Raw genomic sequence first — 14,556 nt, 5'->3', positions numbered from 1 at the left:
TCGCGAATCAGCGTCGTCTTCTACAGGTCTCTTCAATTTGTCATTTCGAACTGCCCAGCGCTGCTCAAGGGCAGCTCCATAGTTTATTTTTTTGGTTAGAAGAATTTCTATCAGAAACGCTGTCCTGGACTGCCCACAAGCCGCTCATAACTATTCTGGATCAATAAAGACGCGTTTGCAAGTAGTGCACCACAGCGCCAGCCGCTCGCCCTGTCGGTGGTGTTCAGACGCCGGGTTTCCTCTCGCGCCTGACCGGAAGCAGACACCGCTGACGTCGGCTGGGGAACAGGAACGCCGCCATACATCGCGTGTCCTCTGCGAGGAAGACGAAGTGAGGCCCACGCATCCGTCAGTGCGACCCTGCACAGCTAGAGATCGGAACGCACGATGGCGTCCTTCAACGAGAGGCTCGTCCGGGAGGTGAAGAAGCACAAGCAGCTCTGGGACCAGCACTCGAAGCTCCACAAGGAGGCCAGCTGCCGGGAGACCGCGTGGGCCGACATCGCCGAAACCCTTGATGTGACCGGTGGGTAGGGCGCCCGCGTCGCCATTCTGAGAGCGTGCATTACTTCGGCGTTCCGTGGTCACGGAAGTAGAGTCCCAGTTAATGTAATATCTTTGCCTGACTTCCGAGATTAAGGTGGTAAAAGCCACCGCAAACGATGGTTTAGGCCCGACGGAAACGTTTCTTCTGTTGGACGAAAGCTGCGTTGCCCATTCCACGGCAACAACGTTCGGGGAGGTACATATCGCGTCGTGTCCCGTCTGAGCCGCATCAGCTGATGGCTTTTGAGGTGTCTTGCCTGTCTGATAGCGCGTTGGGTCCGGTCTCGTGCGATCTATACGTGGGTCCGTGGAGCCCTTTGGCGAGGTATGTCCGTATCCGAAATCGCCAAAGCATCTGTGTTGTGCTGGTCATGGTGGATGCACGACAAAAATGGGATCTTAAGGGCAGAACACTCTAGGTGCTCGCGTTGTCGTCGTGGCTTGCTCGTAGGACCCAAGTAGAGCCACACGGTGTTCCGTCGAAGCGGCTGTCGTTGTGGCGTAACCCAGAGGCTTCGGAAGCCAAGCCCTTTATATAGTCATAAGCGTTCGAAACTCGTTAACCGTTGGCGTTTGTGATACATCGCCGCGTTGTTTATCGCAAAGAAAACTGTAGGTACATTTCAGGCAAAATATACGTAATTAACCGGCAGCGCCCGCGTTCATTTCGTCAGAAACGCTCGTTGGGTTTATGTTTACGATAGACCCTTTGCAAAATACTATCAGGCATAGCGGACAAGCGGAAGGCCAGTTGAGCAGCATTGCGGGCGGCCATGATAAAGGAAACCGCGTTTGTGCCGGCTGCCCGGCTCAGCGCGTTCACACCACGACCAACTATACTTAAAGTTGGTCGTGGTTCACACATCGCCTAAGCTCGGACTTCAGGGACTGGCAGTACTGAGGTACTGGATGATATGGCGTCTGCGTGGGACGCAGCAGTGAGTCGGCATGACTCCTGCAGAATTCGTAACCGCCTGTGGTGATAAAATCAAATCAGCAAGCAAAAGCTCAGAAACCTATCCGATCAGACTGAATGCCGAGGTGACTACGAGTGCCTCAAAGAGAGCGCCGCGCAGCCGCGCTATGATGGAGCCGCGTTTCTTTTTTCATGGCCGACGGTTGCGAATGACCTCAGTGTTGTCATCATGAAAGCTCACGTATGTACTATTTTACCAACTTTTCTTTAAAGGGTCTATTATAAGCGAAAAAAGTGGCAGTGCAACGCCGGCACGGGCGGGAGGAAGAGCAAGCACAAAAAGAACAACTCCGGCTGGCGCAGTTTCAGGCAGGGGGCGCAGAAGCATTGCGAAGGCGGGAAATTTTATATTCGTTGGGCAGTAGCAGTGAGCCGATAACGCCGTTACATCCCATTATGGCGATTCACTGCTCTGCACTTCCGACAGCTTTCGCGTTGAGTGGAATGGCTTTATTTTTTACGGCTGCTCTTTAGAGTCCTATCATCGCATTTTGTGGCAGGAGCACGGGATTAAGCTTACTTGCTCCGAATAGAAATGCGCTATGGCTTCCCCAGGCGATACGCAATTTTGCTTATGAGCTATGAATGCGGCAGCATTATAATTTCCACTTGCGCTATATAAAGTGACTTAAGTGCTCCGAGGAGTGTTTTTGTTTTCATTAATTTCATATTATATAAACGCAGTCATCTTCCCCTCCACAGAATCGGCGTTCTCCGTGGCTGGGGTGAAGAACAGAGAGAGAAATAAACCTTTATTGGCTGAAAAGACCAGCTAGGACTTGGTCCTTGCCGATCCGAGGTGGTAGGTCTCCTCAGTCCAGGAAACCTCTGGCGGTGGCTGCCGTCTTCAGCCGGTTAACCAGATTCTTCTGGTTCTCCGGATCCTCGTAGAGGAGCAGTGCCTCCTACTTTTAGATGCGATTGCATCTCATTCACTCGCCTTGTCCTTGCATCCGGCATCGTCGTCGTCGGCGTCCGCCCCTCCCCCATTCTCCTCGCCACGCGAGCTGCGCTCTCCGCCGCTAACCCCCTCTCCTCTCCAATGCCACTCTCTCGCGAGGGGCATTGGATTGCATTCGAATAGATTGGCTTGGCTTGGCTTGGATTGGATCGGGTTTGGATTGGATTGGATTAAAGTGGATTGTGTTGCGTCATAGCCCTGGCAGACGCACTGGCGCCGGCGCGTCCCCTCACCGTTATGCGCGCTATAAAACGCAGTGCCTGCGCCGCTCCGCTCCATCGTTCCAGCGCCGTTCCTCCGCTGTCCAACGCTGCAACGTGAACCCCCTATGCGTCGCATCTACACAGGGGTTCCCGCGAGGGGAGGTGGGAGTTTCTTTTCAGCAATGTCGTGTTCACCGGTTCTATTGGCGCTTGCATTATCTTGTGGTGCGGCAGTCAATGTTGTTGAGGATGCTTGGGTATCCACAGGCGGGTCTGGGCGGTGGTTTTCGCAAGGGCACTTCAGGATCATGTGTGGCAAGGTGTCGGGTATGTCGCAGTAAGTGAAGAGGTACGGAAATTGCGTGGGGCAATGCGGTTCATGTTTATTCCGTGTGTGTATGTGTTTGTTTGGAGGCGACGAAGGATTACGTTTTCTTCCTTAATGAGGTCGAGGTGTGGTGGGGGATATCTCCTCCGCTCAAGTCGGTGGTGCTGAAGTGTGGCCCAGTAGGTGATGGCTACGTCTGCTGCGCCCGTTCCAGTACGGATGTTGGGTGGCAGGAGGGCCGGCTGTTGTGCTCTCGGGCTGCGGCGTGCGCTGCTTCATTTCCCGCCATCCCTTCGTGCTTCCGCATCCAGAAGACGTAGGTGTTCGGAAGTTGGGAGGCGCGTCTTTAAGATTTTAAGTGCTGTCGCGGACACGCGTCCTTTTTGGAAGTTCCGACAATGCGCTTGAGAGTAGCTGAATATAAGTGCTCTGTCGCAAGCAGGTGGTCATTGCCAAGGCGATGGCTGCTGCTTCTGCAGTTTCGGGGTTACGAGTTGGTATTGTTACCGACATCTCTTCCCTGCCTGGTTGGACCGGGACCCTTATTGCGAAAGCAGTGTGGTCTGGGTATCGAGCAGCGTCTGTGTATCTTGTGTTAGGATATTTTCCATATTTTCGCAGGAGTACAGCATTTTTTTCGTGGCGCAGCAGTTCTCTTCGCGTGCCGTGACGTGTTCTCCACACGCACTGAGCTCTTCGACGATTTTTGGTGCCTTCGGTTGCAGGGCCAACGGCGCCGGATCTTCCGACTCATGAGGCATACTATGCTTTTGCTTTAAAAAGATGCATATACTGATCTTGGATCTTGAAGAGGACCAGGGACAGGAGCGGATCTAGTTCAGAGAGCTCACCGCTCAGACTGTTATTTCACGGGGAATTTGACAGTAATCGTGGCAGTTAACGGCCGCGATAGTCGTTGAAAACCTTGAATAGCAATAGTGAGAAGCTACTCAGCCGATGTACGTCGTCTATGGGAGCAGAAATAGTCGGCGATCATGTGGATTCTGAACTTAGCACATCACGTGGCTGTCTTGATATAGTACCAAAAGGGTTCAACGAGCTATGAGCAATCATTTTGTCCAGTTTATGGTTGCTGAAACTATGATTATTAGACGTTAGCTCTGGCGTACTTGGTAACCTTGAATAGGGGGTCGGTGAGTGCCGGTGGCTTTGGATCGCGCTTGGCTTGGCTGCGTTTGCACCTGACCAGAAGCGCGTGCACTAGGAGCTTGCTGAGACCATAAAGACGCGTGACTTGACGCAGTCGAGAGGCTTTTCTTCGCGTAGCCAAGTACCCTCCCTCGCAAATAAAAAGTTGCCGCACAAAGATAGTTTCGAATCTGCAGGTGATATCAATTAAGGTACGTTATTGTGGTCACAGGCGTTCCAAGGGTCCTAGTTCCGTTCATTCCTCTGCACCGTACCCCCGTTTAGTGACGCCAGTTTTTTGGGCGACGCTTTCAAGGGCTCACTGATGGCGTCAACGTCGAAGTAAACCACACGCGCAAAAGCCAACTTTACGCAATAGGTTTCACAGAGTACATCAATCAAAAAACCACATAAAACAACGGTGGGATGTCGTCGCACATCTAACGAACCTGTCGTAATACACAAAATATAGTCTGGCAGTGCACTCTATTAGTGCTGATGATGATAATGAAATACACTCCATAAGCAGGGTTGGATTTTTGCTTTGTACTTCGGTAGTTTCAATTTCGAAATTATGTAAAGTAGATTTCGAACTTTGGCTTTGACTCAGTTACCACTGGAGGAAACGTCGCGTTTTAGCCTTTTTTTTTTAAGAAATGGTCTTCAGATATTTTATGCTTCCATCACAGATGCAGCTACCGAATTTCCGAGCCAAACGCATGACCTGCACTGAGCAGAGGGCTTCTAGCACAGCTCTTCCTGCGCTATACTTGCCTCAGCAACTGTCCGACTTAGTCGTTTAGGGTGCGTTTACATGAGCGGAGGGTCTAACACTTGTTTTAGCCTTTTTTTAAAAACGCTGGAAGCCTTCATAATACTGGGCTACCCAGGAAAACGTTTGCGGTCTCTACTTCTTTGAAAGTGGGCTTGTGTTGCCATCATGCGTAACCACCCCAATTACGACCCCTCTGCTCATGAATTATAGTCATGGTTATCATAATGTACCATCAGCGTCATCAGAAGTAGTATTATTTCGCTCCACAGCGAAAAAATAAAACGTGCACCGTCCTCGTGAAATGCTCTGTGTATTTGTGTACAGGGTGGTGCGACGATGATTGGAACACTTTAAATTTTTTTCCTGAACGAACCGCCGCTCTGTTCGCGCGAAAACTTGGCACGGAGGTCGCATTTTGTGGTCTATTTTGTTTGACACCGGAAGCAACAATGGCGCTGACTTGTTTGTTCTGAAAATAAATAAAAACGATCTTCGTCTGTGGGACAATGGCGGCAGATTTGAACGTGGGAGCCAGCGCGAATTGATCTTAGAACGACGGCGCCACCTGGATTATTCAGAGCGAAACTCACGTTTGGGATTCACGGTAGGAATCTGCCAAATGGTGTAGCAGACGATCAGAAAATGTGAAAGCGGGTTTTGGAACCGTCTGCTAGCTCATTTGGCTCCTTCCTAGGTGCATTTTTTGATCGTCTGCTGCACGATTTGGCTCATTCCTACCGTGATCCCAAACGTGTATTTCGCTCTCAATACCCCAGGTGGCACCGTCGTTCGAAGATAAACGTGAGCTGGCTCGCCCGTCCAAATGAGCCGCCATTGTCCCATACGCAAAAATCTTGTTTATTTATTTTCAGAATAAACAGGTAAGTACCGTCGCTGTTGCCGGTGTCAAACAAAATAGGCCACAAAATGCGACCTTCGTGTGAAGTTTGAGCGCCAACAGAACTTTAAAATGTTACAATTATCGTCGCACCATCCTGTATAATAGAACGACATTTTCTTCGGTCTGGCCATTGGAATAAGAAGACGCAGAGATCTCGTGATTTCTTTTGAGAAGTTCAATGAATTGCTCTACCTTTGAACTGAACGAGTTCCGTTGAGAAGTTCATCTAACTCGGGCGTCGGTTACGCGCACTCATTACGTGTGTGGCCCCCGTTCGTGTACAGTGGAGGAGTGCCAGACCCGGTGGCGCACCATCCGGGACACGTACCTCAAGCGCAAGAAGCGTCTGCACGTCTCCTCCAAGGGCCAGTGGAACGTTCTGGAGCACGAGCTCAGCTTCCTCGACGGCTTTCTCCGACCCCGCACGTGAGTGCACGTCTGTGCTGCACTGACGTCATGCATGTCGGGGGAAGACTATTCCCACAGGAGGAAATGTAGGAAGAGACATATGTAAGAACCGGATGATATTGTCAAGGTCGAAACGCCAGTGTAGATAAATTACTTTATTTAGACGGGCGAACTGGTACTCAGAAGCAAGTGGCTGCAACTAACTGCTCTCGATATTTCGAGTTCCTAGTTCTGCTCCTATTCACCTTGTTCGCCCTGCCTACCTTCGTCTTTACTGGAGCTGCCTTTGTGCAACACCCCGCTGTCGCGCATGTGTGATTGTAACAGCAGTGTTCAGCTGCTTGCCTGCGGCTGTGGCGTTAAAGTTCAAGTTCATGCGACACATGGGACGTGGCAACCTAGCTTGGCTTTCGCCCACCGGTTCCGCGCAAAACAGGTCGAGCAGAACTATTGCAGAGCACTCGGTACGCTACCGGTGCCATTGCGCATGCGCGCAGCCGGTTTCACCGCCTCTGCGCAGGGCGCACTGGCACCGGTAGCGTACCTGGAACTGTTCCGGGACCGATTCTTCACACTGCTATAATCCTCAATTGTTTCATAACCTGGCCGTCGCTACGTCCGCGGCCTGCGCCTTAGGCGAATGGGGCGTGAAGCACGTCGTTCTGCGCATGTGCAGGCGTTGCCAGCTGCGGCCCGCGGTGGTCAAGCTCGAGCTGGACGAAGGCGGCAGTCCCGTATGTTCCTCCCCTGCATCTACGCTGCCGTCACCACCGGAGTCTCCGGAACTGCAGTGGGGCTTGGCGCTGGAAGAGCCGCCGCTGCAGCAGCTTCCCCCTCCGCCCCCGGGACCTGCCCTGGGAACATCGCGCGACCAGGACGAGCTGTTCTGCCTGAGCCTGGTGGATCACCTCAGGCGCATTCCGCCCAGGGAGCGCGACGTGGCCCGCCTGAAGGTTCTGCAGGCCCTGCACCAGTTCGAGTTCGGCCAGCTGGACAACTCGGAGCCCCCGGCTCTGGTGCCGTAGCCCCAGCGTGAGGAGGCTTGGCCGTGGGATCCCGAAGACGGCGGCAGTCAGAGACTGCCAGATCTCGAGCAATAAAAGGGTTAAAAGTTGCAATGTTGCTCTTTGCTGTCAAAGCATCTGGATATTTGGGAGAGTTCAGCATTTGTAGCACATCTCGGGCCGCACCTAACGGCGGTTAAAAAAGCCTATAAAACGCGAATTGTGGAACAGCATCTTGTAGTGATCTAGAACGTCGTAAAAGACACGCCTGGCCTTTGGTTCATTTAAGTTCCCATTCAAGATTCCCTCAATCAGTTGGAGGCTGAGTCAAATGACAAGAAAACGTACGCGCGTTGAGGGATGAGCGGGCGATACTCGGATTCACCAGATCTTTGGTTAATCCCAGTGACACAGCTGAGGAAATGCGCAATCGAGTAATTGCGCACTCGAAACTATGTGCAAAATGTTTCATCCAGAAATGAGCAATAACTCGGAGGAAAAAGTCGAGCACATTGCGTTCTCTGGTGCTTCGTGCTGCGTTTATATATCTGGTGGAACCATTTTAAGCGACCAAAACCGACCTAACCACGGACACAATCACTCCGAAGTACAAAAGTATCCAAGCGAAGTGACTCAAACCGACATAAGAGAGGCCAAACCACTGAAAAGTGCGATGCAAAGTGCAAAAAAAAAAGCTGTAACTGTCTTCAATTGAAGAAAACCTCCCTAAAATTCGTTTAGGATGCCCACATCTCCTATAAATAGATACCATGCGCAATAAAACAAACGTTTCAAGTAAAAAGAACAAGAAGGAAAAAACTGCCCGTGGAATTTGAACCTGGCTTATGCGAGTGATAGCCATAAACGAAACCTCAATGCCACGAGGCCTATAGACTGCCAGGTTTTGTTTAAAGACAGTATAAGCAGCATATATACTCAGGCAGGCCACTAGATGGCGCTATGCGTCATGGGAACCCCATATAGTTTCTTACAATATACACTGGAGGGGAATCTGGCGCTAGAGTTTATGCGGCTCACATCAAGGCCATCTGCGTCGTCATGGACCGCCATTACATCATGCGCTCACCTTAGTTTCATCATTAGCTTGGATTAAAACGTTTGTGACCAGAAATTTGATCAAAGTGCGACAAAAACGCAAAGAATAGTGTGCAATTATGTAAGTGGAAAATAAAACCGGATGTTTTAAAACTAAGGAAAAAAGAAGTAAAGCGTATTTTGCCGGAACGGTTGCGCCAAGTATTCTGCAGGCCAAGGTGCTAGTTACGAACAATGTTAATATTTGGAGGGAAGACTGATTAGAGACTCTGATTTTATAAATTTTACCTATATTTCAAATAATAAGTTGTTTGAAGAGTTCGGAAAGTTTTTTGAACGTGCCTGTAAAAACGTCACTATCGCGCTGAACTGCTCCACCGAATTTCTGCTACAGCTTAACAAGAAATAAGAACATTTGGCGTTAAACAGCGTAGACGATGACGAGATAGGACGGATACAGGCGCCCGTATCGGTCGTATCTTGTCTTCGTCGAAGTACGTTTTGTTTGTTGTTTTTTTTTCGTCAGCTACAACTTTCGCGGCGGCATATTACCGGCTCAGTCATACGTCCTTTGACTGCGGCATGAACACCGTCCGGTACGATCACGAACTGTCTGCTGTTTCACCGAACACGGCTACCACATAACAGGGAGGATGTCGACTTCTTCGTAGCTCGTAGACGTGTTAATGCATAGTGAATAAAGCAAATCCCCAAAACCGCTAATGCAAGAATCCAATTGTCATGCCAAGCCCAAGCCAAAAGTCGGGGTCTTCCCATAAACTCCCATGACCACATGGCTTACCGGGCGCTGTTTCCTCTCTAGAATACTAACTGAGAAACTCAATGCTGCACCCTAAGGGATATCATTTGTGAATGCGCACACAGTGGGCGTGTGCGCGGGGGGTGGCATCCCAGATCTCCCATTTTTGGTACATGGTGTGGCAAAAGCTTGGGGTGGAGAAAGTAGGGTGATCAGGCGCGGGGACCAGACCAGAGTAGGCATGTTTTGTTAGACGTCAGGATAGGTGCCACACACCCGACAATAATGAGTACCGGAGTAATGAGATCGCGTGGGAGGGAGGGTGTCTGTGCATGGCGAATGCCTTAGCCGCGTCAAAGGTCACGGGTGGGAGGGGAAAGGTTTTGGCTGGAAAGATGGAGGTCCGATGGGTGCGCTCAACGGCGGCCCCATTTTCGCCAATTTGAGGAGCGGGTGGCATTTCTTGAGAAGAGGAATGCCCCAGATTCTCAAGAATCCGCCGCTGCCTCGGCCAAGGACCTCAGGAATCATCACCATCATCGGAAGCTGCATGGCAGAATGAGCGGGAGAGCCTGTTTGCAGCTAGTTTCACAACACGACGTCCCCCCCCCCCCCTCCCCCCCAAAAAAAGGCTGCACCAACGTAAGACGGTCTAACTAACCTAACGGGTCCGGATTATTTATATTTCTTTCACTAAAATATTGCGAAATCACCTGCAAAGAATATCTGTCGCACCGACCCGGTCGCTTATGAAGTTAGAGAGGGAGTCTCTTCCTTCTCATATTTGAATTATAGTGAAGGGGAGGCCATGACGATGACAGTGGTGATGCGTTAATTTTGAGTGTGAGCGTACAAGTACCCTCTAAAAAATGCGAATCACGGGTTTACAGATAACGCCTGTGAACTACCGGCCCAGATCAGTTTCTGTACAGTTTCGTTCAAAGCAGTAGAAACATCAAGAATCCCACCACCACAGTCGGATTGGTCACAAGATCATTCATCTGATAAATTCAGTTCACCGGAACGGCTCAGGCGCTCGCATGGGCTAGACACCGAGACAGGAGGAGCGCTCTGTGGCGAAAGGGACGAGGGGACCAGGCGTTCGGCTATCGTCATGCAAAGGAATCGAGTGCCCGAGCGGCGCGTCCATGAAGCGATCTCTCGCCTGCTGTGCTAGTGACCAGCTAGCATTTATTCAACAGCTCCTTCATCGGGGAAGCAGACAGCTCATGCAGCCGCATTGGAGCGTTTGCATTCACACAACTCTGCTGTTACCCCGCTTCCCCGGCCAAAACTGCCTTCAGCGCCCCATCTTCGCGAGAGGTATAGAGGCACCGTTGTTAGAAAGACAAAAACAGCTCCCCGAAAATTCGCCCAACTGGATTCCTCGCCTTTCTAGCAAAACTCCCGAGAGCCGCTGATGTGTTCATCAAGTGCCTAGCTAAGGCCAGTCCGAAGTTCCTCGCAAATGGCACGCGCCTGCCGCCACGTTACGTTGCCCATTCTCTCACCAAACCTGATCTACATCATCTCTTTCGGTTCTGCTCTAAAATAATTCAAATTTCTCTCCTCCCTCAACCATTCCACTATAGCCCTAAACCCCCACTCCATGCACACTCCCACCCATCACTTAATTGCACTGTTCGTATTCGTACTCTCTAGTACTACCAGTTTAGAACGAACGATCGACCACTTCTCCCCTCTTCCTTATTCGACTCTCACAAGGCTCCTACTCGCAAAAGTCCCATTACAAGACCAAGAATCTCCCCATTCAAAAGTTTAGTTGGTCGTGCCCCGTCACGTACCCCAACAGGCCTAGAGCCCACCCCGCTCCATAGAGATCCCTCCCAGCCCCCCCTCCCCCTCTCTCTATCTCTCTGTCACACACACACGCACGCGCACACGCGCACACGCACACGCACACGCACACACACGCACACACACACACACACACACACACACACACACGCACACACACACACACACCCTTGTTTGTCCCTCCCTTTCTCTTTCCTCACCTTTTATCTCTCTCTTCCTCTCTCTCTATCTCCCTCCCTCTCTCGGTTTATTATCAACAAGACTTACCAAAGCCCATTGCAAAAAGTGTCTAGCTTCTCTGCAACGGCCACCTGCTAACAAGGCAGCATGCCCAGTTTCGCCCAACGGAAACTGGAAAGTTTGCCCCGTCCCCTCCCCGACTTCGTGGAACTGACGCACATGGGCTTGCAATGCCTGGTGTCCTGCCCTGACCTGTCAGGTTTCACTCGGCGGGCTTCTTTTGAGTATGAATGGCAGCCACCATGTTGTGATAGTTAGTAGTGCGCGAAAGCCATCTTTGCGGTTCTTGTAAACAGCGGTCCAAACATCTGCTTTTCACGCACAGTTAGGCGACAAATACGTGACGGGAAGCGAATGAGGCGGAAATACCGTTTTTTTTTTGCGCGTCTAGCCCGCACCAAAAATGCTAAAATTTCCGGGGTGAAGTAGAGGCGCGGATTATATGCGAGATATTTCTTTTGGTGCAGCTTCACCGCAATGCACGTTGGGCCGTCATGCCCCTACAGCAGCAATAGCTACTAAGCCGCTGTTATCCCAAGGACAGGGCTTATTTTGCACACACAGCTCAACAATATACCAACCTGAACAAATGTACGGGGCAAGTCATCTAGTTACGTAGTCAGCTTGGTAAGTTCTTTTGCTTAAACAAATGTGTAATGTTGCTTAATTAAGAGGTATATTTGGTCTATCCTCTTATGTAGAAAATATGCAGGCAATACGCGGGGATATATATTTTTTTCATCGACGGAAAGTGGCGGTGCGAGTTTTATGCAAGGGCGGGTTATGCGCACGAAACTACGGTACTTTGTGGCGTACAGGACAAGAGATGTTATGCGTATGATTTGACGTCGAAACACCGCTGTCCAACCTATTCTCTTGGATTTTTCTGCCGTTGCAAAAGTTCACCGGCAACTGTTAACACAAATCGCAATTTACTCACATCAAGGCAGTCTAGCGAAATGGTTTGACGGGGACTTCACAGGATATCACCGCAGAGAAGCACCACGCAGATCTCCTTACCAGACGCACTAAACAACTAATTCATTCCTTAAGCTTTCAACCAACTGTGCCCTTAGAAACTTCATGCATTAGTTTCTCCTCCTACCATTCGCCCTCAAGCCGTCGCCAGTAATCCTCCTCCTGCACCAAAAAATGTTCCACTACTGTGAAGACGGCAAAGTAGCAAAGCTCCTTTTACCGATAACTATATTTATTTATCCACAATGAGGACGACACTGCGAGCAATGGAACGGAAGATGATAGGTGTAACATTAAGGGACAAGAAGAGAGCGGAGTGGATCAGGGAACACACGTTTGTTAAGGACATATTAGTAGAAATTAAGAAGAAGTAGTGGACGTGGGCAGGGCATGTAATGCGAAGGCAAGATAATCGTTGATCATTAAGCGTAACAGAGTGAATCCCTAGAGAATGCAAGCGTGGCAGAGGGTGGCAGAAAGTTAGATGGGCAGATGAGATCAAGAAGCTTGCGGGGATAAATTGGTCGCAGTTAGCACAGGACCGGTATAATTGGAGATTAATGGGAGAGGCCTTTGCCCTGCAGTGGGCGTAGTGGTGATGATGATGATATTGATAAGGGGGTGGCAGAAGGTTAGATGGGCGGATGCGATTAAGAAGTTTGAGGGGATGAACTGGTCTCAGTTAGCGCAGGACCTGGTTAATCGGAGATGCATGGGAGAGGCATTTGTCTTGCAGTATAGGAGTAGATAGGCTGATGATGGTGGTGATGAAGATGATGATATTTAGTTATGTGTGGGGAGCTGCTGTATTGATAAAATAAACAAAAATGCACATGAACTCTATAAAAGCAATTAAGAATAATTCTCATATATTTGTTATGGAATAGTTTCCGATAAAACAACAGAGCCGTTTGCCGTGACCATACTCCCTACTCAGACGACCACGTCTTGACAACGGGTGCGAATCCTGTAACATTTAGGACTTCAGTGTGAACTTTATAATCGTGAAAAGCAGACGAAACTCGGTGTAACGATAGAGTCGGCTTAGCGGCTAATTTCACTAAGATTGTTTTTCCAAGACACTCACACAAAGAGCTACAGAGTGCTTTACCATAGTTATGGAGAGAGCGCACGCGATTCTCTTTCGATCTGGCCGATAGACGCATACAGTTTTGTCAGAAGATAGCCCAAGACAGCTTCAGTGTGAAACGATGCAAGAACATCGAAAAGAGCGCATTGGATCTATTCCCGTGCAGCCTCGAAATAAAGTCGGGCCGCTGCTACAAGATATAAATTATAATGCGAATACCAATGAAAAAGAAAAAAAAAAACCGGATGCTTCCGTGCCAGAACGTGCTTTAAAAAAGATCGGTAAGGCTGTTGACAGCCGAATAGTATTTTCGTAATTAAGGCTATATTCTTGCTCTACCTTGGACCCTGCAACAAGAAGGGGGAATTAAAAAAGGAAAGCAAGAACCAGGAAAGAAACGAAGAAATAAATGGAGAAGGAAATCAAGTGAGAAAGAAAGAAAGAAGGGAAGAGTAGAAAAGGAAGGACAAAGAAAGATAGTAGAAAAAGAGAAAGACGGAAAGAAAGAAAGAAGAAAAAGAAAGAAAGAAAGAAGGAAAGGGAGAAAGTAAGAAATAAAGAAAGAAAGAAAGAAAGAAAGAAAGAAAGAAAGAAAGAAAGAAAGAAAGAAGGCGAATGGAGGGATTGACCAGGGAAGGTGTTACAACCCCGTACTACCCTCACCGCGGATGGTCCGCCCCGATGGAGCATGAACAGAGTGGTCAGAGAATAAGACGGCGTTTATTGTGCGGCTTCAGCTTTTATAGGAACGAAAGGCAAGGAGGGGGAGAGAGAAGAAGGCACTGAGCATGCGCAGTCGGATGGCGCCTGCGCAGCGGTGGCGAACCTGTTCGTTGTAGAAAGAAAAAAAGAAAAAATAAATAGAAAAAGAAAGGCACAAAGAAGGAAAGAAAGAAGGGAAGAAGGAAGGAAAGAAGCAAAGAAAGAAAAAAAGAAAGGCAAAAGGAACGAATGAAAGAAAGACAGAAAGAAAAAGAAAGAAAGAAGGAAAGACAGGACGAAAGGACGAAAAAATTAGACAGAAAGAGAGAAAGAAAGGAAGGAAGGCAGGGAAGAGAGAAAGGGAGAAAGAAAGAAGAGAAGAAAAACAAAAACACGGGAATCGATTAACACGGAACGGACTTTGAGCAGTTCTCATTTTTTTCAGCACTCACCGAATTGCGGATGCACGCGGACACACTTCGGAGATATATCTGCGTTTGTTAAGTACCTGGTTGTTCCTTGCACGATCTTTGTAGTATAAGCGGCCTCCCCAGTCAACATCCCGTAGCAGCCAATATATAAGCCTACCACGTAATCTCGCCTGCATTACCGCTACCCTCGCACGCATGTCCTTCGGCTCGTGGGGGAGCCCGAAGGCCAG

General features: G+C 49.5%; 1 protein-coding gene across 1 annotated transcript; it reads left to right on the top strand.

Annotated features, from left to right (window-relative positions):
• The first annotated feature begins 266 nt into the window (after positions 1-266).
• On the top strand, positions 267-7,346 carry LOC144143008 (uncharacterized). Its single transcript, XM_077674832.1, has 3 exons — positions 267-526; positions 6,124-6,265; positions 6,924-7,346. The coding sequence occupies exons 1-3, from the start codon at positions 388-390 to the stop codon at positions 7,270-7,272; spliced, it is 630 nt and encodes a 209-aa protein (XP_077530958.1). The 5' UTR covers positions 267-387; the 3' UTR covers positions 7,273-7,346.
• The last annotated feature ends 7,210 nt before the right edge of the window (positions 7,347-14,556 follow it).

Source organism: Haemaphysalis longicornis, unplaced genomic scaffold (genome assembly GCF_048455015.1).
Source record: "Haemaphysalis longicornis isolate Haplotype H1 unplaced genomic scaffold, Haemaphysalis longicornis Haplotype H1 scaffold_6, whole genome shotgun sequence".
NCBI lineage: Eukaryota > Metazoa > Arthropoda > Arachnida > Ixodida > Ixodidae > Haemaphysalis > Haemaphysalis longicornis.
The sequence above is the reverse complement of the archived record's forward strand: the minus strand, read 5'-3'. Positions and strand labels throughout refer to the sequence as shown.